This window comes from Scyliorhinus torazame, chromosome 6 (genome assembly GCF_047496885.1).
Source record: "Scyliorhinus torazame isolate Kashiwa2021f chromosome 6, sScyTor2.1, whole genome shotgun sequence".
In the NCBI taxonomy this organism is placed as follows: Eukaryota; Metazoa; Chordata; class Chondrichthyes; order Carcharhiniformes; family Scyliorhinidae; genus Scyliorhinus; species Scyliorhinus torazame.
Window position 1 is genome coordinate 67403999 of NC_092712.1, and position 21618 is coordinate 67425616.

The 21618-nt window shown below is 45.3% G+C and overlaps 1 protein-coding gene across 6 annotated transcripts in view; it reads left to right on the forward strand.

Moving 5' to 3' along the window:
• The window catches only part of LOC140424825 (ATP-dependent 6-phosphofructokinase, platelet type-like), a 147413-nt gene that overhangs the window by 59255 nt on the left and 66540 nt on the right, over nucleotides 1–21618 (forward strand). For 3 of the 6 annotated variants that reach the window (XM_072508299.1, XM_072508298.1, XM_072508295.1), the window contains exons 6-8: nucleotides 8826–8870; nucleotides 8986–9094; nucleotides 16053–16148. In XM_072508299.1, the coding sequence (XP_072364400.1) occupies nucleotides 8826–8870; nucleotides 8986–9094; nucleotides 16053–16148 (250 nt within the window). Of the gene's footprint in view, nucleotides 1–8825; nucleotides 8871–8985; nucleotides 9095–15673; nucleotides 15770–16052; nucleotides 16149–21618 lie in introns of all 6 variants that reach the window. The other 3 variants (XM_072508297.1, XM_072508294.1, XM_072508296.1) reach the window with 2 other exon arrangements.

The following is a 21618-nucleotide window of genomic DNA, read 5'->3' on the forward strand; positions in this document are numbered from 1 at the left end:
ACCAAACTGAGAATTTCACCCTATGACGGAGATCATTTGTTCAGTTGCCTCTGCTGCCTTTTGCCCCCAAACATCCCTCGCTTTATCCTCAAAGCCAAATCGTGCTCTTTTCTTTGAACAATGCCGTGACATATTTTATATCCGCTGAGAGGGCAGGCTAGGTTTACTGTCTTGGCCAAAGGGCAGCAACTCCTTCAGTAGGAATTTCAGTCCAAATTCCGAACTGAAGTCCCCAGAGTGGGATTTAATCTCACAACCTTCTGACTCCTCAGCATGCCATTACCGAGCTATGACTGACTCTATATGTATTTTTAAAAATGATATGGAAATCATATATTACAATAGCTTGAGAAATAAAATTATTAATTATACATTCTATTTCAGAAGTTGTATTAATTTAATTTGGTTTCAAGGCAACTTTGAATTGGCTCGAAGCTCATATATATTTGTTTATAGATAATCCTGCCATTACCTGGGGTGCTTGTCAGGAGTCTAGCAACCCTTTGTTTTATGGCATCTTGAGCACATTTCTTTTGTTCACCGTCTAAGAACATAGAACATAGAACGTTACAGTGCAGTACAGGCCCTTCGGCCCACGATGTTGCACCAAAACAAAAGCCATCTAACCTACACTATGCCATTATCATCCATATGTTTATCCAATAAACTTTTAAATGCCCTCAATGTTGGCGAGTTCACTACTGTAGCAGGTGGGGCATTCCACGGCCTCACTACTCTTTGCGTAAAGAACCTACCTCTGACCTCTGTCCTATATCTATTACCCCTCAGTTTAAAGCTATGTCCCTTCGTGCCAGCCATTTCCATCCACGGGAGAAGGCTCTTACTGTCCACCCTACCTAACCCCCTGATCATTTTGTATGCCTCGATTAAGTCTCCTCTTAACCTTCTTCTCTCCAACGAAAACAACCTCAAGTCCATCAGCCTTTCCTCATAAGATTTTCCCTCCATACCAGGCAACATCCTGGTAAATCTCCTCTGCACCCGCTCCAAAGCCTCCACGTCCTTCCTATAATGCGGTGACCAGAACTGTACGCAATACTCCAAATGCGGCCGTACCGGAGTTCTGTACAGCTGCAACATGACCTCCTGACTCCGGAACTCAATCCCTCTACCAATAAAGGCCAACACTCCATAGGCCTTCTTCACAACCCTATCAACCTGGGTGGCAACTTTCAGGGATCTATGTACATGGACACCTCGATCCCTCTGCTCATCCACACTTCCAAGAACTTTACCATTAGCCAAATATTCCGCATTCCTGTTATTCCTTCCAAAGTGAATCACCTCACACTTCTCTACATTAAACTCCATTTGCCATCTCGCAGCCCAGCTCTGCAGCTTATCTATATCCCTCTGTAACCTGCTACATCCTTCCACACTATCAACAACACCACCGACTTTAGTATCGTCTGCAAATTTACTCACCCACCCTTCTGCGCCTTCCTCTAGGTCATTGATAAAAATGACAAACAGCAACGGCCCCAGAACAGATCCTTGTGGTACTCCACTTGTAACTGAACTCCATTCTGAACATTTCCCATCAACCACCACCCTCTGTCTTCTTTCAGCTAGCCAATTTCTGATCCACATCTCTAAATCACCCTCAATGCCCAGCCTCCGTATTTTCTGCAATAGCCTACCGTGGGGAACCTTATCAAACGCTTTGCTGAAATCCATATGCACCACATCAACTGCTCTACCCTCGTCTACCTGTTCAGTCACCTTCTCAAAGAACTCGATAAGGTTTGTGAGGCATGACCTACCCTTCGCAAAGCCATGCTGACTATCCCTGATCATATTATTCCTATCTAGATGATTATAAATCTTGTCTCTTATAATCCCCTCCAAGACTTTACCCACTACAGACGTGAGGCTCACCAGTCTATAGTTGCCGGGGTTGTCTCTGCTCCCCTTTTTGAACAAAGGGACCACATTTGCTATCCTCCAGTCCTCTGGCACTATTCCTGTAGCCAATGATGACATAAAAATCAAAGCCAAAGGTCCAGCAATCTCTTCCCTGGCCTCCCAGAGAATCCTAGGATAAATCCCATCAGGACCCGGGGACTTATCTATTTTCAGCCTGTCCAGAATTGCCAACACCTCTTCCCTACGCACCTCAATGCCATCTATTCTATTAGCCTGGGTCTCAGCATTCTCTTCCACAACATTATCTTTTTCCTGAGTGAATACTGACGAAAAATATTCATTTAGTATCTCGCCTATCTCTTCAGACTCCACACACAACTTCCCATCCCTGTCCTTGACTGGTCCTACTCTTTCCCTAGTCATTCGCTTATTCCTGACATACCTATAGAAAGCTTTTCGGTTTTCCTTGATCCTACCTGCCAAATACTTCTCATGTCCCCTCCTTGCTCGTCTTAGCTCTCTCTTTAGATCCTTCCTCGCTACCTTGTAACTATCCATCGCCCTACCTGAAACTTCACACCTCATCTTCACATAGGCCTCCTTCTTCCTCTTAACAAGAGATTCCACTTCTTTGGTAAACCACGGTTCCCTCGCTCGACGCCTTCCTCCCTGCCTGACCGGTACATACTTATCAAGAACACGCAGTAGCTGATCCTTGAACAAGCTCCACTTATCCAGTGTGCCCAACACTTGCAGCCTACTTCTCCACCTTATCCCCCCCAAGTCACGTCTAATGGCATCATAATTGCCCTTCCCCCAGCTGTAACTCTTGCCCTGCGGTGTATACTTATCCCTTTCCATCATTAACGTAAACGTCACCGAATTTTGGTCACTGTCCCCAAAGTGCTCTCCTACCTCCAAATCCAACACCTGGCCTGGTTCATTACCCAAAACCAAATCCAACGTGGCCTCGCCTCTTGTTGGCCTGTCAACATATTGTGTCAGGAAACCCTCCTGCACACACTGTACAAAAAACGACCCATCTAATGTACTCGAACTATATCTTTTCCAGTCAATATTTGGAAAGTTAAAGTCTCCCATAATAACTACCCTGTTACTTTCACTCTTATCCAAGATCATCCTCGCCATCCTTTCCTCTACATCCCTAGAACTATTTGGAGGCCTATAGAAGACTCCCAACAGTGTGACCTCTCCTTTCCTGTTTCTAACCTCAGCCCATACTACCTCGGAAGATGAGTCCCCATCTAGCATCCTCTCCGCCACCGTAATACTGCTCTTGACTAGCAGCGCCACACCTCCCCCTCTTTTGCCTCCTTCTCTGAGCTTACTAAAACACCTAAACCCCGGAACCTGCAACATCCATTCCTATCCCTGCTCTATCCATGTCTCCGAAATGGCCACAACATCGAAGTCCCAGGTACCAACCCATGCTGCCAGTTCCCCTACCTTTTTTCGTATCCTCCTGGCATTGAAGTAGACACACTTCAAACCACCTACCTGAACACTGGCCCCCTCCTGCGACGTCAAATCTGTGCTCCTGACCTCTATACTCTCATTCTCCCTTACCCTAAAACTACAATCCAGGTTCCCATGCCCTTGCTGCATTAGTTTAAACCCCCCCAAAGAGCACTAACAAATCTCCCCCCCCCAGGATATTTGTGCCCCTCAGGTTCAGATGTAGACCATCCTGTCTGTAGAGGTCCCACCTCCCACAGAAAGAGCCCCAGTTATCCAGAAATCTGAATCCCTCCCGCCTGCACCATCCCTGTAGCCACGTGTTTAATTGCTCTCTCTCCCTATTCCTCATCTCACTATCACGTGGCACGGGCAACAACCCAGGGATAACAACTCTGTTCTAGTTCTGAGCTTCCATCCTAGCTCCCTGAAAGCCTGCCTGACATCCTTGTCCCCTTTCCTACCTATGTCGTTAGTGCCAATGTGGACCACGACTTGGTGCTGCTCCCCCTCCCCCCTCAGGACCCGGAAAACACGATCCGAGACATCACGTACCCTTGCACCTGTGAGGCAACATACCAAACGTGAGTCTCTCACGCTCCCACAAAATCTCCTATCTGTGCCCCTGACTATCGAGTCCCCAATTACTAATGCTCTGCTCCTCTCCCCCCTTCCCTTCTGAGCAACAGGGACAGACTCCGTGCCAGAGGCCCGTACCCCATGGCTTACCCCTGGTAAGTCTTCCCCCCCCCCCCCCCCCCCCCCAAGTATCCAAAGCGGTATACTTGTTTCTCAGGTGAACGACCGCAGGGGATCCCTGCACTGACTGCTTCTTCCCAGTCCCTCTTACAGTTACCTAATAATCTCCAATCTTTGGTGTAACTAATTCCCTGAAGCTGCTGTCTATGACCCCCTCTGCCTCCCGAATGATCCGAAGTTCTTCCAACTCCAGCTCCAGTTCCCTAACTCGGTCTTGGAGGAGCTGGAGATGGCAGTACTTCCTGCAGGTAAAATCAGCAGGGACACTAACGGCATCCCTCACCTCAAACATCCTGCAGGAGGAACATTGCACTCCCTTCCCTGCCATCCCTCTAACTTTCTACCAAGATCTGGCTAACAACTAAATTAAATTTTTTTAAAAAAAATAATAATAATAAAATATGGTACTTACCTCCCACCAATGGGTTTTATTATTAGGTTAGAGGAGGAGGGCGGGTGGGAGACACTACATGTGTAGTGTCTCGGGTTTCCTCTCCACCAGAATTTATTGGTGAGGGTCTTCCCAGAAGTCCGCGGGTCGAACTTCCTGTTCCCGCCTTAAACACTAAAAATTGTTTTTAAAACAGCAAAGAGGGACCGAAAACGGGACCAGGTAAGTGTTTACCGCTGAAATTGACTAGCCTGCTCCTGTGAAGGTCTCCCAGAAATCACTAACGCATCGCTCCCGCTGAAATCGACTGGCCTGCTCCTGCAAAGACAAGTGTTTTTAAAGGATACACTTACCTCCCAGAAATCACTTGCGCACTGCTCCCGCTGAAATTGACTAGCCTGCTCCGCTCCCGCTGAAATCGACTGGCCTGCTCCTGCAAAGACAAGTGTTTTTAAAGGAGAGACTTACCTCCCAGAAATCACTTGCGCACTGCTCCTGCTGAAATTGACTAGCCTGCTCCGCTCCCGCTGAACGCTGCAGCCATTTGAGAGTCATTGCTTAGAAGCATTTGAAGAAAGTTAGAATATTCTTCTTTTCCTTTTCCAAAGTGATCAATAATTACACCTGCTAGGTGGTGCAAGTACTGTACTGAATTGTCCATTTACTCAGGGGTGTTAAGTGTAATAAAAATTTGAATAAATCTAGACACTCCATGCTGTGGGCACAGGTGTTTACAAGTGATCAGCAATAATATTAGTGATCAGAGTTTCTACCATTCATTAAACCCATTGTACAATGCTTGAAAAACACACCCAAATTGTTCTATAACAAGTAGTGCTTGTTGCCACAATATTACTGTGACCTGAGCAGGATATTTCGTGACCTGAGCAGGATATTTCATAATCCTGAAAGCTTTTTTCAAGTTGCCTTTTAATCTTCCCAATCCTAGTGGAAATATTCCCAGCTTCTCCAGAAACTCCTTTTATAATTGAGACCCCTCAGCTGTACTGATGCTCATGTGACTCTATTCCTTGTCCATTCCTTTTTTTATTGCAGCAAAACTCGTTACATTATTCCACTTGTAGCATAAGGTCTTGCACACTTGCCGTAGATTTTACAATGACTCCACACTTTGCGATACCAGTTTCATTGTGGTAATATCCTTCTCTTCCTGTTCAGTCCTGCTGGGTGGTACTGCACATTGTTGCAGTTCCTGCTGCAGTTTCCCAGTGCAACTCACTCAAGTACAGAGAGAAAGATTATAATCTAGTGTTCAAATAGCGATGAAAGGTCACATACTTGAAATGTTGGGCTGGATTTTAAATCGGGTGTCATGAACTGGAAATGCGGGCGCGTTCCGGGTCCCTGACATGCTTTAATGAAATGAAATGAAAATCGCTTAGTGTCACAAGTAGGCTTCAAATGAAGTTACTGTAAAAAGCCCCTCGTCGCCACATTCCGGCGCCTGTTTGGGGAGGCTATAGGCATGACCACTGGATTTTGAAAGCTGCAATCAACTGAAGGCCAATGAGTCGGCTTGCCATCCAATTAGGTATAGTGGGCGGGCTCATGATGCTGGAGAGCCAGCATGTAGAATTCCAAAGCTCAGTGACAGGCAGCCTCACCAGCCAAGGTGGGAGCTACCAAGCTAACTCCGAGCAGCAAAAGCAGGAAAGTTTTTCTCACTACGTAAAAAGGTCATTGCTGCCGGGTCTTCATTTTGAAGGGTCAACTCCTACAGTGACCCAGCAGTAGCAACGGGTAGGGGCTGAGGGGTGTGGGGTCCCTCGTGTGATCCATTATGCCTCTCCTCTTTCTCTTTCTCCGCATTACCCCCCCACTCCCCCACATGTTGACCGAGACTGGATCCTCCTGCATTGCTGAATGAAAATCCTCGTTGGGGCCTGAATAAGTCCATCGATGAAAATAATTGCCCTCCATTTTCTGCTCGCCTCTGATCCAGACGCACATTTAAAAATCTGTCCCATTAGCTGTATTTCTTTCTTTTATTGATGATTCCAGTCCTGCTGAGTATAAACCAAGGAAATGCTATATCTTCCCCATGCAAATCTTTCCCAACAATACCTAATAATTGTGCTTATTGTTTAGAAGAGTAATTTTATATGAAAGAAAATGTCACTACAATCTTCTGGGGGAATGCACTTCACTTGATTGTGTTGTATTTCATGTGATAGTTGGAAATGAGTACATGATATAAAATGTGTAAAAATGCCACAGGCAGTAGGTGTAATAACCTGCACGGAGCACACGAGGCTGGCTTGATTGTTTTCCCCGTGTGGCACGAAGAGTATGAGCTCCCTCGCTAACTACAGGGCTGATACCATTTCTATATAAAGGTCGGCCAGATATGAACTAACTGACAGAGAGAGAGGATCCAGTAAAGTCTAACCGGGCCCCTTTGTATATCGTACGTGTATTAAATAACCATTTTAATGTTACATTCTGTCTCTTTTTCGCCTTCATTAAAGTAACATTTCAGGCACCGATTTAATGGCCGGGATTCTCCGACCCTGCGCTGGGTCGGAGAATCCCTGGGGGGAGGCGCGAATCCCGCCTCAACGCTGGCTGCTCCATTCTCCAGCGCCGTTTTTCAGGGGCCGGCGGGTTTCCCGCCACACCGGTCGGTGCCCGTTGACTGCGGCCTCCCCAGCGATTCGTAGAGTTTTGCCCAGTCCCGTCGGTGTGAATTACTCACCTCACAGATGGCAGGACCTTGCAGGTAAGTGTGCGGGAGCGGTCCTGGGGGGTTGGCGGGGGGGGATCTGACCCGGGTGGGGGGTGGGGGGGGGCCTGGCCTGCGATCGGGGCCTACTGATCCTGCGGGCGGGCTGTTCCATGGAGGCTTCTTTCCTCCACGCCAACCCCTGTAGGGCTCCACCATGTTGCCGGGGGCCGGCGCGGAGAAGAGATCCCCCGCACATGCGCAGATGTACACCGGCCGTTTTGCGCATGCGCGGAAATATGCCGGCCGGTCCGCACATGTGCGAACTCGTGCCGGCCCTTCGGTGCTGGCTGGAGCTGCGGGAGCCACTCCGGCATCAACCTAGCCCCTGAGAAAGGTGAGAATTCCTCACTTTCGGGTGCTGTTGACGCCGGAGTGGTTGGCGCCGGTTTTCCCGCCATTGTGGGGACATATCCCCATTATTGCGTAATCTCACTCAGGATGTCTGTTCCCCACCAGTTACCTTTCCTTTCATGTCCTTTCCTTTGTAGACAAAATAAATGTTCATGTATTGTAGTTGTTGGTTGACGGAAGTTTCATGTTTATGGTGCAGAAAACTACCAGATTGACCTGCCTTATCTTATTTACAAAGCGCCGACTATGACCCTGCTATCAAACAGGACTCATGGCAAGCTCTACTGGCTGCATTGTGTCCGAAAGGCTGTGCGGTCGGTTGATCTTCCAGGATCTACCCAGCGCACCATGTCTCGCGAGATCTTAATGCACTCTTGCGATCCATTGTGATCTGAATCCGCCCATTGTGGGTGCGATCACTATTTTGAAAATCTGCATATTAGAGCGAGACTGCTAGTCTCCCTCCAGTATGCACTCCCCTGATCTACTCGAGGCTTTGGGATCTATCTAACCCCTTCGCCTCGGACACCTCGGGCGAGTACCGTTCGGTGCTGGTTCCAACGAATGGGGACTTTATAGAACGGCATTTGTGGGGGATTGGAGGCACCTAGGGTCTTGCCCTCTGGGCAGGGTGGCAACCTGGCACTGCCGGTGCCACCTGGGCACCCTGACAGTGCCACCTGGGTGAAAGCCAAGCACTGCCAAGGTACCCAGGCGGAACTGCTTGCTGGCAAGGCACAGCCAGGGTGCCAGGCTGGCGGTGCCAAGATGCCAGGAGGACATTTTTCCCATGGCGTGGGTTGGGCCCAGGGGTGCCCTGTGCATGTGAGGTGGAGTGCAGATGGGCCCCGAGGACCCCCATATAGGTGAGTTGGGGGTTTGGAACCTGGTGAAACTAATGGAAATCTGGATCTCGCCCAGCGAGGGCGAGATCCAAATTTTACGTCTCGTGAGTGAGTATTCCAAGCAGCACAAATCTCGTGAGAGGCCGCGAGATTTAACAGCGCGCACGTCACCAGGTCGGGCATAATAAGGCCGTTCAATCGCACCCATTTATGACAATGGTCTTGCAATATTTTTTAAAATAAAAAATGTTTTCTTGGTTTACTTTAAAATCCTGCAACGTACTTCTTAATCTTTAAGCTTTTGTTACCATAGATGTGAGACAGCAATTATAAAGTAGTTAACGCTAACTCTTTCACCATTGTTTTGCAGCCATCAGAGGACCTTTGTACTGGAGGTGATGGGCAGACACTGTGGGTGAGCAAACAAACTTTTGTGACATGACTTGTAGATTTTGAGATCAGTTTGATTGCCATTATTGGAAATCTTTTTTTTTTAAACTGAAATTTAGTGAAGTATGTCTTGCTTTTAGGTACCTAGCTCTAGTAAGTGCCTTGGCCTGTGGTGCAGACTGGGTATTCATCCCTGAAAGCCCTCCGGGAGAAGGCTGGGAGGATCAGATGTGTCAGAAACTCACTGAGGTAAAACATTTTAGAGCAAGGCGTGCCATTGCTGAAAAAGTTCAGTAAAACATTTCAGAAATTCTACACCTTGTAAAAACATTAAATTTGAAATTGGTGGACATGGCAAGCTGTATATTGGATAGCCATAGAATCCCTACCTTCCAGAAGGAGGCCATTCAGCCCATCGGGTCTGCAATGACCCTCTGAAAGAGAATGCTACCTCGTCCCGCGCCCCCACTCTATCCCCGCAACCCAGTAACTCCACCTAACTTGCACGTCTTTGGACACTAATGCACCCAATTTGCACATCTTTGGACTGTGGGAGGGAACCGGAGTACCCGGAGGAAACCCACGCAGACACGGGGAGAATGTGCCAGGCAGTCACCCAGAGCGGAATCAAACCTGGGTTCCTGGCGCTGTGAGGCAGCAGTGCTAACCACTGTTATGCCAATATGTTGGTAATATTTTAAACTTATGCCAATGAACCAATGAGTATCACGGATAACATAAACCCTAGGATCAGAATATTATCATTTTGGACTCACTTTTCATTATATAATTGAACTTCTGCTTTTAGGATTTGTTTGAAGTGGGGATGGGACTTGTGCAACCAGTTTGTATCTATTTTTAAAAATAAATTTAGAGTGCCCAATTCTTTTTTTCCAATTAAGGGGCAATGAAGGGGGATTTAAACTAATTTGTCAGGGGGGTGGGAAAACGAGCTGTAGTCCAGAAGCCAGTGATGAGAGTAGTGAGGTACTGAGGAGGGTATCAAGGTCGCAGGAGTGTACCGGCAGACAGGAAGGTGGGTTGAAGTGTGTCTACTTTAATGTAAGGAGCATCCAGAATAAGGTAGATGAACTTGGAGCGTGGATTGGTACTTGGGACTACGATGTTGTGGCCATTACGGAGACATTGTTAGAACATGGTCAGGAATGGTTGTTGGAAGTTCTGGGGTATAGATGTTTCACGTAGGGAAGGTGGTAAAAGAGGTGGAGGAGTAGCATTGTTAATCAAGGATAGTTTAACGGCTGCAGAAAGGCAGTTCGAGGGGCATCTGCCTACTGAGGTAATATGAGCCGAAGTTAGAAATAGGAAAGGAGCGGTCACATTGTTAGGAGTTTTCTATCGGCCCCCAAATAGTAATAGAGATGTGGAGGAAGAAATTGCAAAGCAGATTATGGATAGGTGTGGAGGTCTCAGGGTAGTTGTCGTGAGTGACTTTAACTTTCCAAATATTGATTGGAACCTCTACAGGTCGAACAGTTCGGATGAGGCAGGTTTTGTACAGTGTGTGCAGGAGGGTTTCCTGACACAATATGCGGATAGGCCAACAAGAGGTGAGGCCACATTGGATTTGGTACTGGGTAATGAACCGGGCCAAGTGTTAGATTTGTTTGTGGGAGAGCACTTTGGAGATAGTGACCACAATTTGGTGTCTTTCACTATTGCAATGGAGAGGGATAGGGCCGTACGTCAGGGCAAGGTTTATAATTGGGGGAGGGGTAATTATATACAATTAGGCAAGAAGTAGGAAGCATAAGATGGGAACCACAAACTGTCAGGGAAAGGCACAAATGAAAAGTGGAGCTTGTTCAAGGAACAAATACGGCGCGTCCTTGATAGTTATGTCCCTGTCAGGCAGGGAGGAAATGGCCATGTGAGGGAACCATGGTTCACAAAAGAGGTTGAATGTCTTGTCAAGAGGAAAAAGGAAGTGTATGTAAGGATGAGAAAACAAGGTTCAGTTGGGTCACTTGAGGATTACAAGGTAGCAAAAATGAGCTAAAAAAAAAGGCTGAGGAGACCTAGGAGGGGGCATGAGAAGTCCTTGGCGAGTCGGATCAGGGAAAGCCCCAAGGCTTTTTACTCTTATGTGAGAAGTAAAATAATGACCAGGGTGAGGTTCGGGCCGGTCAAGGACAGTAGTGGGAACTTGTGCATGGAGTCAGAAGAGATAGGCGAGGCGTTGAATGAATACTTTTCTTCAGTGTTCACCAAGGAGAGGGGCTATGTTTTTGAGGATGAAAGTGTGATACAGGCGGGTAGGCTGGAAGAGGTAGATGTTCTGAGGGAAGATGTATTAGCAATTTTGAAAAACCTGGGAGTCGACAAGTCCCCTGGGCCAGATGGGATATATCCTAGGATTCTTTGGGAGACAAGGGATGAGATTGGAGAGCCTTTGGCTTTGATCTTTGGCTCCTCAGTGTCCACGGGGATAGTGCCAGAGGACTGGAGAGTGGCGAATGTTGTTCCTCTGTTCAAGAAAGGGAATAGGAATGACCCTGGTCTCGTTGATCGCCCGAAGGCGGATCCTGCTGGGATGGAGAGCAGCCTCTCCGCCCTGTGCCCTAGCGTGGCGGGGGGACCTGTTGGAATACTTGACCCTTGAGAAGGTTAAGTTCAAGCTGAGGGGAAGCTCGGAGGGGTTCTACAAGTTATGGGCACTATTTATTATGCACTTTCAAGAACTGGATAACATCGAACATTAGTTGGGGGGGGGGGTGGTTGGGAGGGTTGGGGGGAGGGGGGCTATGTATATTAAGGGTGACTATGGGTAATCCCTGATTTATTTTTGTCATTTGTTTATGTAAACATGTGGGCTGATGTTTGGGGGTTGCTGGGAGGATGGGAGCGTTGTTATTGTTATGGGGACTGACATCTGTTGCTGGCTATTGTTTATTGTTGGTGGGTGTAAATTCGGGAGAAAAGGTGAAAAAGTAGGAGAATAAAAATATTTTTTTTTATTAAAAAGAAGAGAAAAAAATGAATGACCCTGGTAATTATAGGCCGGTTAGTCTTACTTCGATGGTCGGTAAGTTAATGGAAAAGGTCCTGAGGGATAGGATTAATGACCATTTGGAAAATGCAGCTTAATCTGGGATAGTCAACACGGATTTGTGAAGGGTAAGTCTTGCCTCACAAATTTGATTGAATTCTTTGAGGAGGTGACTAAGTGTGTAGATGAAGGTAGAGCAGTTGATGTTGTATACATGGATTTCAGTAAGGCGTTTGATAAGGTTCCCCATGGTCGGCTCATGAAGAAAGTAAGGAGGTGTGGGATAGAGGGAAATTTGGACAATTGGATAAGTAACTGGCTATCACATAGAAGACAGAGGATGGTGGTGGATGGAAAATTTTCAGATTGGAGACCAGTTACCAGCAATGTACCACCGGGATCAGTGCTGGGCCCTCTGCTATTCGTGATTTTTATAAATGACTTGGAGGATCAGTAAATTTGCTGATGACACCAAGATTGGTGGAGTAGTGGATGAGGTGGAGGGCTGTTGTCGGCTGCAAAGAGACATTGATAGGATGCAGAGCTGGGCCAAAAAATGGCAGATGGAGTTTACCCTGATAAGTGCGAGGTGATTCACTTTGGAAGGACAAATTTGAATGCCGATTACAGGGTCAATGGCAGGGTTCTGAGGAATGTGGAGGAACAGAGAGATCTTGGGGTTCATGTCCACAGATCTCTTAAGATTGCCACTCAAGTGGATAGAGCCGTGAAGAAGGCCTATAGTACGTTAGCATTTATTAACAGGGGGCTTGAGTTTAAGAGCCATGGGGTTATGCTGCAACTGTACAGGACCCTGGTGAGACCATATTTGGAGTATTGTGTGCAGTTCTGGTCACCTCACTATAGGAGGGATGTGGAAGCATTGGAAAGGGTGCAAAGGAGATTTAACAGGATGCTGCCTGGTTTGGAGGGTAGGTCTTCTGAGAAGAGGTTGAGGGAGCTAGGGCTTTTCTCTTTGGAGCGGAGGAGGATGAGAGGCGACTTAATAGAGGTTTATCAGATGATGAGGGGGATAGATAGAGTGGACATTCAGACACTATTTCCTCGGGTGGATGTAGCTGTTGCAAGGGGGCATTATTATAAGGTTCGGGGTGGGAGATATAGGAGGGATGTCCGAGGTAGTTTCTTTATTCAGAGAGTAGTTAGGGTGTGGCATGGACTGCCTGCTGTGATAGTGGAGTCAGACACTTTAGGAACTTTCGAGCAGTTATTGGATAGGCACATGGAGCACACCAGAATGACAGGGAGTGGGATAGCTTGATCTTGGTTTCGGACAATGCTCGGCACAACATCGAGGGCCGAAGGGTCTGTTCTGTGCTGTACTGTTCTATGTTCTAATTTAGCGTGGCCAATCCACCTACCCTGCACATCTTTTTGAGTTGTGGGAGTCAGACCCTCGCAGACACGGGGAGAATGTGTAAACTCCACACAGACAGTGACCCAAGGCCAGGATCGAACCCGGGTCCTCGGCACCGTGAGGCAGCAGTGCTAACCACTGCTCCACTATGCTGCACTGAGTTTGTGCCCATTTATTATAGGTCAACGGGGTCTTCCTGACTCTGTGAATCTAACCCTAGATGTTTTTTTGTATTCTGTTGAGTTACTCATGATCTGGGAGGCCATCTCTATCTCTGGAATGAATACCTTCTCAGAATGTATGTATTTTAACCTTTATTAATTGATCTGAGACAGTAATTTTTTTCTAGTTTTCGGTGTAGTCCATCTTCATTTATAAGAATTCTGATCGTTATGACTTGTGCCTTTCAATTGTTGACAATCTCTCTTTGGTCCTCTACTCTTTGCCCCGTTAACGTACTACCTCCCGGTGATGTCACAAAATCATACCTACAAATGAAGTCAAACTTCACCAGTGCAAAGTGATCATGATGTCCCCCTGCTACTGTATCTGGAAGATTGTTCCACATGATTTTTTTCAATCAATCCCAAAGTTAATATTAGTTTTGCAGGCATCCCTTTGTAGGCATGTTGTTGGCTCCCACGTTCATGTGGACGATTTCCAACAATACCTCTCTACAACTTCCTTTATCCTCACAGTCACCTCTTTGTGATTTGAGCTGTACATTGGAAAGCTGTACATTGGAAAGACCATGCTATCACTTTCAGCCACTGCACTAAGCTGTGTTCCCTTGCCATTCATTCTACCCATTCTCCCTTGTCAGTAGCTTGCTTAGACTGGACTAGAAACTTTGCATTGCACCTTCTACTCATTCAGAAATCTGAAAAGACTTTTTATCCTTTTTAGTTTCCTTTATCACAACACATTTATTCTAGACTTTCTTCTGCTTCCTAGTATTTTTTAGAATGAGAGTGTTGAGTTGCTGCGAGGTTCTTTGCTCGTGCATCTTGCAGGTATCCATTGGGTCCAAAAGATATTTGAGGAACTTCCTGAGGTGACACCCAGTAGTATTGATTGTTTACCCAGTAGTTGAATTGTTTATTTTGCTATTGGTTGAAATTCTCTGCATCTCAACCCCGCAAGCGGGAACTGCAATCGGGCAGAGAATCTGGCATCGGGCCAAAATCGAGGTCCACAGCCGGCCCCAACTCTGGAGCCATACTCTGGTCTCTACTCCTATCTGGTGGCACTAATGAGGTTCATGTCCCCTGCCAGCCACGGCATGCAAAAACGTCATTTGCATACATTTAAATATGATTAGTGCATTGCACACAGTATATTCCGCCCGTCCTCTCCTCTCAGGTGGCGGCCTCGCTGACGTGAGTTACTACTAGCATTGACAAAAGTGGACTGGCTGATATGGCCGAGGAGGGGGAATGGGAGGCAAATAAAACTCTGAAAAACTCTTGTAAACCGCTGGGCTTGCTGCAGTCTGTCTTTTAAATGCCTCTGTCACCACCTCCCAGGCAGTGTTCAGGAGGGCAGACTAGAGTCTGCGGCCTATGCTGGCGAAGAGCGTGTCCCTCCACTCCTCACTGGCATGGAGCTGTGGGTCCACCTCGGGTACTCAACCTCGCTGGCTGGGGGGGGGGGGTGAGGGGCAGGTCTCCTCTGAGCTTGGTGGCTGTAGTGAGTGTGTGGTAAGTGGAGCACTTAAAAACACCAACTGCCAGAGCATGAACTGCATGCAATTCAGTCCTAATGTCAACACTCATTCTCCCAAATGGAAAATTTCACCCATTGTTTCCCTATCCTCCTAGATCATGGGGGTAACCTAATTTTTTTTCTTACACTTCCTAATAGCCAGTCAAGATGGGAAACTCTCATATTGTGCCCTTGTAAGATGTCAACTACTGTTAAATATAGGGTGACTTCTGTTTTAATCTATTTACTGCTTATGAATTTTACAAAGTTCCAAAAGCAGTCAATCTATTTTTTCCCAGGTTCCTCAGTCAAATCTGATTTTAATATAGCTTTTTTTTAACCCTTTCCAACTGCTTGTAGAATTGAAGTAGAGGAGCTCTGCACTGTAAATTGATCAAGATTTCTTCAAAACTGGTGTCTTTACTATAATACCTTAATTTTAAATTTTTCTGGAAAAGAAAGTTATTTTTGGTTGCTGATCGAGAAATGATGGTGTTTGATGCTTACGGTGAAATTTATACAGTTGTGTGAAATTCCTACCTTTGCTATCACATTCTAAATAAATCCGGGAGCACATTCAACGATCAGAACAAGGGAATAATGTTGCACATGCAATTTCAAACCATTTGGAGCCGAATTAAACGTTTTGATGGAACACCTTTGAAGATAAATTTATGGTGGCTGTCCTTTAAAGTAACAGTGTTCATTTTCCAGTATTTCTTTGTGCGTTCTTTAGACCCGATCCCAGGGCACCAGATTGAACATTATCATTGTTGCAGAAGGAGCTACTGACAGAGGAGGAAAAGCAATTTCTTCCAATATTGTTAAGGATGTGAGTACCTGGAAGGGGTAAAAAAAACAGGCAGTGAAGGAGCATGTAAGCTGCCGGTAGTTTCACTCCTGGGGCATTCTTCCGCTTTGCTGAATGCAGTGACCGCTTTCACACCATGAGATATCTTTCTTTTTTCTAATAAAAGAGAAAGATCGTTGAATGGAGAAATTGCAGGGATTTCCATTCTTCGAGAAGACTCCTAGGAAGGAAGCTATAATGGCAGAAAGTGCTCTGATGCCTGAACTTTGATGTTGTGTCATGTATTCTTTATTTTTCTTCTCAGAATCGTGCCCGACTGAAAAGGCTGAATATCATAATTATATCAGAAGGGGCAATAGATTGTAACAACAAACCTATAACCTCTGACATGATTAAGGATGTGAGTACTGACCACCTTGTGGTACAACTCCTGCTTTGACCAACTGCTGAAGTGCCACTTTTTTTTTTCCCGCCTGTATTTGGAAAGCTTTTGTGTGTAATTGTAACATTACTGCTCTACCCAGTCAATAGTTTGACCCTTCATCTTCCTATTTATATTTGTTGCTTTTCCTTTGCCTTTCGTTGTGTAATGTGATACTTGTATTTTTTTTTCATGGAGAAGCTTGGGGACAAGATTAAGAGCAGTTCAGATTGAATCGGTCCAAAACTGCATGTGCATGTAAATAAAAGCAAAATACTGCAGATGCTGGTGATCTGAAATAAAAACTGAAAATGCTGGGAAAGAAACCTCAGCGGGTCTGGCAGCACCTGTGGCGAGAGAAACAAGAGTTCAGAGGAAGAGTTATATTGGACTCGAAACGTTTAACTCTGTTTCTCTTTCCACACATGCTGCCAAGGCCCGCTGACGTTTTCCAGCATTTTCTGATTTTATTGCCTGTGCATGTATCTTGAATCAAAATTGAATAATTGTTTTGTTTACACAAAATGCTGCATGTGATAAATAACTTTAAAAAAAAAACTTTATTAAATGCAAGCTGTGGAGGATGTGATTGTGTCTTCTGTCCCGCTCTCTTCCTCCCTCCAGCACACATCCTGTGCCTTACGGGGAGGAGTCAGAGACTGGACGTCTGACACCAGTAGAATTTTATTTACTTTGCCTGCAAGGTTCGGGAAAGAGCCTCTGTGCTTTTTTTATACCGCTACTGAATCCTGATATCCCATTCCTTTGGGACTATTGGTAGTGTATACATCCAAAATGTAATTTTAAAACTTAAAAAAAAAAAAAAAAAAATTCCTACAGTGTGGATGAAATTGAAGTAGTAATTTATAATGCATGGTGCCGAGTATTTCACTTCCAATAGTCTTTTTACAATTAATAGGTAATGGGATATTTTGTTCCTGGGTACTATAATCGGGAAATGATGTGGTCCTGCAGGAGTTGAACTCCAGAGTTGTGTACTTCTCTCTGGTAGCTCTTGTGTTCTTGATGCTACAAATAATCTATTTTGGGGATTAAGGTTATGCGGAACTTTAATTGTGTCTCTGTTAGTTTTAAATAATTTGAAATAATTTCTTGCTGATTTAACCCCTGAACTTGTCAGCTCTCATGATGGATCCAATTAAAAATTTATTTCATCTGTCTCTGTGTCCATCAAAAGGCAACCTTATAACCTGGAGTAGAAAGGATGCATTTCTTTGGGTTACAAATGTTGAGAAGATGGCTTTAGCCAAGTAGCAACAATATTTTTCCAACTTGCTTTAAAAAGGAGTAAATGCTTGGGACTTCCCAAAAATTAAAAATTTGGTTAACAAAACTTGGTAAGGTTCCTCCTATTCCTGCCAGTTAATTATATCTTTAAACAACCAAATCTTAAGCATGTTTATTTACATATGCTTCTGTGCTTTGATGCTACTTCCGCCAAAGCAACTGTTAAAAGCAAATTACTGTGGATACTGGAATCTGAAACCAAAGGAGCTTTGACAAAGGGTCATCTGGACTTGAAACGTTAGCTCTTTTCTCTCTCTACAGATGCTGCCAGATCTGCTGAGACTTTCCAGCATTTTCTCTTTGGAAGCAGCTGTTACTTTTTTTTTTAACCATGTCTGTTGCTTGTATCTTTACTACAATATTAACATAATGTGCTGAATCAATTTGCCTGCTTTGTATTGTTCACTTGCTTATGATTGGTTCACTTTCTCTACCCTAATGTACTGATTTGTTCCTCTAAGCTAAAATATCGAAGGAGAACATAATTAGGTGCAAGTCAACTCTGATATTCATTGAATTGCTCAAAAGAAGGGTCTGAAAAAAATAAGGAAGTAGTGAAGCTCCTTTTGTGGGTTAAGGAGAACGAAACCAAATTTTGTAGCCGGCTTATTAGTGTGAAATATAAGGCTGTTCCAATATTTAATAAATCCACAAATATCTGTAATAGCGACCATGAAACCTTTAGCTTCTTCCCTGCTGTTAGAGGACTCCTAAATGACCCTCTTCTGGACTGACCTGATTAACACTACACCCCTACACCGATGCCGGTGTTTATATAGTGACATTGTGTACCTTGTGTTGCCCTATTATGTATTTTCTTTTCTTTTCATGTTCTTGATGATCTGTTCAGCTGCTCGCAGAAAAATTCTTTTCACTGTACCTCGGTACATGTGACAATAAACAAAATCCAGATTAAGGTTAAGCAAAAACCCGCCAGGCTTACTAATGCCCTTTAGGGAAGGAAATCAGTTGTTCTTCATGACCTGACCTGTGTGTGACTCCACAGTAATGTGGTTGACTGCCTTCTGAAATGGCCTGGCAAGCAGGGTAGTCAAGGGAGATGGTTAGATTCTCTCTTGTTGGAGATAGTCATTGTCTGGCACTTGTGCAGGGTAAAGATTATCAGCCTAAGCCTGAATGTTATTCAGGGCTTGCTGTTTGGAGGTGCAGACAGCTTCATTATCCACAGAGTTATGAACACTGCAATCATCAGCAAACAGACTCATTTCTAAGCTTCTGATGCAGAGGAGGTTGCTGTTGAAGAACTGAAGAATGTTGGGCCTAGGACACTTGTATTGAGGAGTTCCTACAGCAATGTGTTGATTTCTTAAATTCTTGACCAGCAGGTCAAATTTGTTTCCCGTCCTGCTGCCTCACGGGGCCGAGGTCCCAGGTGCGATCCCGGCTCTGGATCACTGTCCGTGTGGAGTTTGCACATTCTCCCCGTGTTTGCGTGGGTTTCGCCCCCACAACCAAAGATGTGCAGTCTAGGTGGATTGGCCATGCTAAATTGCCCCGTAATTGGAAAAAAAATGAATTGGGTGCACTAAATTTATTGTAAAAAAAAAAAAAAGAATTTGTTGCCCATCCCTAATTGAACTCAGTGGCTTGCTAAGCCATTTTAGAGGACAGTTTAGAGTCAGCCACATTGTTATGTAGACCAGACCAGGTAAAAATGGCAGATTTCGTTCTCTAAAGGACATTTGTGAACCAGTCAATGATATGTGTCATGGTCACCATTACTGGTGCTAGCTTTACATTCCAGACTGATCAGTTGAATGTAAATACTATCAGTTGCCATGATTTGAATCCCTGACTGCAGAGCATTATCCTGGGTGTGGGTCCGGTGTCATTACCACTGCACCGCCTTCTCTCACTAACCCCCAACAATGGCACCTAATAATTTTGCAACAAAAAAAAGACATGCTGATGAAGCTTTTCACCCTGTACTAAACAGGACAGATTGGTAAGAATAACAATAGTAAAGGGAACAACAATTTATGCTGCATTAGCAGAGAGTGCTGATTGGAAGTAAACTCTGGCAAAGATGTTGCCATGGGCAATTTACCAGGCAACAATTAACTGCCAGGCTTTTTAAATTCAAACCAGGCAAGTTGACACTGGTCAAGTACTTGCCCTGCAGAAAGGGCAAAGGAATGGCAGTCCCCCAATCCTTTGTTTAATTTTCAGAAAGGTACAATGCGTAGACATGCTCTTCCTGTCTGCAACTGACTGTGTGAATCTATGTAGCTTGTGGTGCACATATGTGAGGCACACTGAGAGCCCAACTGCCAATTTTAAATTAATGTCAAATAAATATTAGTACAGTCAGGATTGTTTAACAAGAGCTGTCCAATCACATCTAATGTTGGATACTGATTTTGAATTTTGCAAGAATGGGCTGGTTGGGTATGGTCAGTATTTTGCATGTTGTGAGCTGCTAAAGGTATGTGTTGTTTGTAACAGGCAAAATATTGACTGTACCCAGCCAGCTCATGTTTGCAAAACCCAAAGCACAGTATCCAATGTTAGATGCAATTCTTTATTTTTTATAAATTTAGAGTACCCAATTCATTTTTTCCAATTAATGGGCAATTTAGCGTGGCCAATCCATCTACCCTGCACATCTTTGGATTGTGGGGGCGAAACCCACGCAAACACGTGGAGAATGTGCAAACTCCACACGGACAGTGACCCAGAGCCGGGATCGATCCTGGGACCTTGGCGCCGTGAGGCAGCAGGGCTAACTCGCTGCGCCACCGTGCTGCCAGATGCAATTCTGCATGATTTCAGATGAGTGCAAGCCAAAAAGCTACAACTGCATGAGTCTATTTTTTTCAGCAATACCCGTGCTCTGTACTGTCAAATGACAACTATCCTCTTTTGTGCTAGGTATGATTCCAGCCGGTGGAGAACCTTCCAACTATTCGACTTGACTTCAATTTAACTAAGGCTCCTTAATGTCACACTGAGTCAAATGCTGTCTTCACGTTGAGGGCAGTTACACTTAGCACTAGAATTCAGGTCTTTAGTACGAAGATTGTAATCATAGAATCTACAGTGCAGAAGGAGGCCACCCGGCCCATCAAGTCTGCACCGGCCCTTGGAAAGCGTACCCTAATTAAGCCCATGCCTCCACCCTATCCTGGTAACCCAATAACCCCACCTAACCTTTTTGGACACTAAGGACAATTAAGCATGGCCAATCCACCTAACCTGCACATCTTTGGACTGGGGGAGGAAACTGGAGCACCCGGAGGAAACCCAAGCAGACATGGGGAGAACATGCAGACTCCGCACAGACAATGACCCAAGCTGGAAATCGGACCCAGATCCCAGCAACTATGCTAACCACTGTGCTACCTTGCTGCCCTACTGAGATCTGAAGTTCAGTGGCTCTGGCTGAACCGAAACTGAGCATTGGTGATGAATGGTGCTTTATACCACGATGGTGACACCTTCCATCACATTGAGCATAGCCAGATTGGGGCAGTAATTTGCCAGATGAGATATGTCTTGCTTTGTGTGGACTGGACAAACCTGGGAAATTTTCCACATTATCCGGTAATTAGTGTTGTGTTATAGCTGTACTGGAGCTGGAGGTGTAGTTAGTTCTCGAGCTCAAGTGCTCACAACTGCAATTGGGATGTTACCAGGGCTGATAGCCTTGCTGTATCTAGTGTGCTCAGCTGTTTCTTGATGTCACACGGAGTGAATTGAATTAGCTGGAGACCGCCATCTGCAATCTTGGAGACTTCGGGAGGAGACCGAGATGAAGCATCCACTTTGCACTTACGGTTGCAAACACTCCATTTAAGAATTTTCGAGAGTAGTGGATGGAGATCTTTGGCTTTGTCAAACATTCCCAAGTGCTATGAAACATTGCCAGTGGTCCAATATTATAACCTAAAATAAATAAGGTATGTACACTCGCCATAGTCCTGGATGACTATAGGCTGCTTTCCCCTTTGAGGGGGAGAACTGACTGGTTTGATTTAACCTGAGGATCACCACACCTCCGGGGAGGGGCAAGGTAGAGAAGGTGGGGCCTTCATGAATAACCTCAGCCAGTATAGAAATTGAACCCACGCTGTTAGCCTTGCTCTGCATTGGGAACCAGCTGTCCAGCTAACTGAGCTAA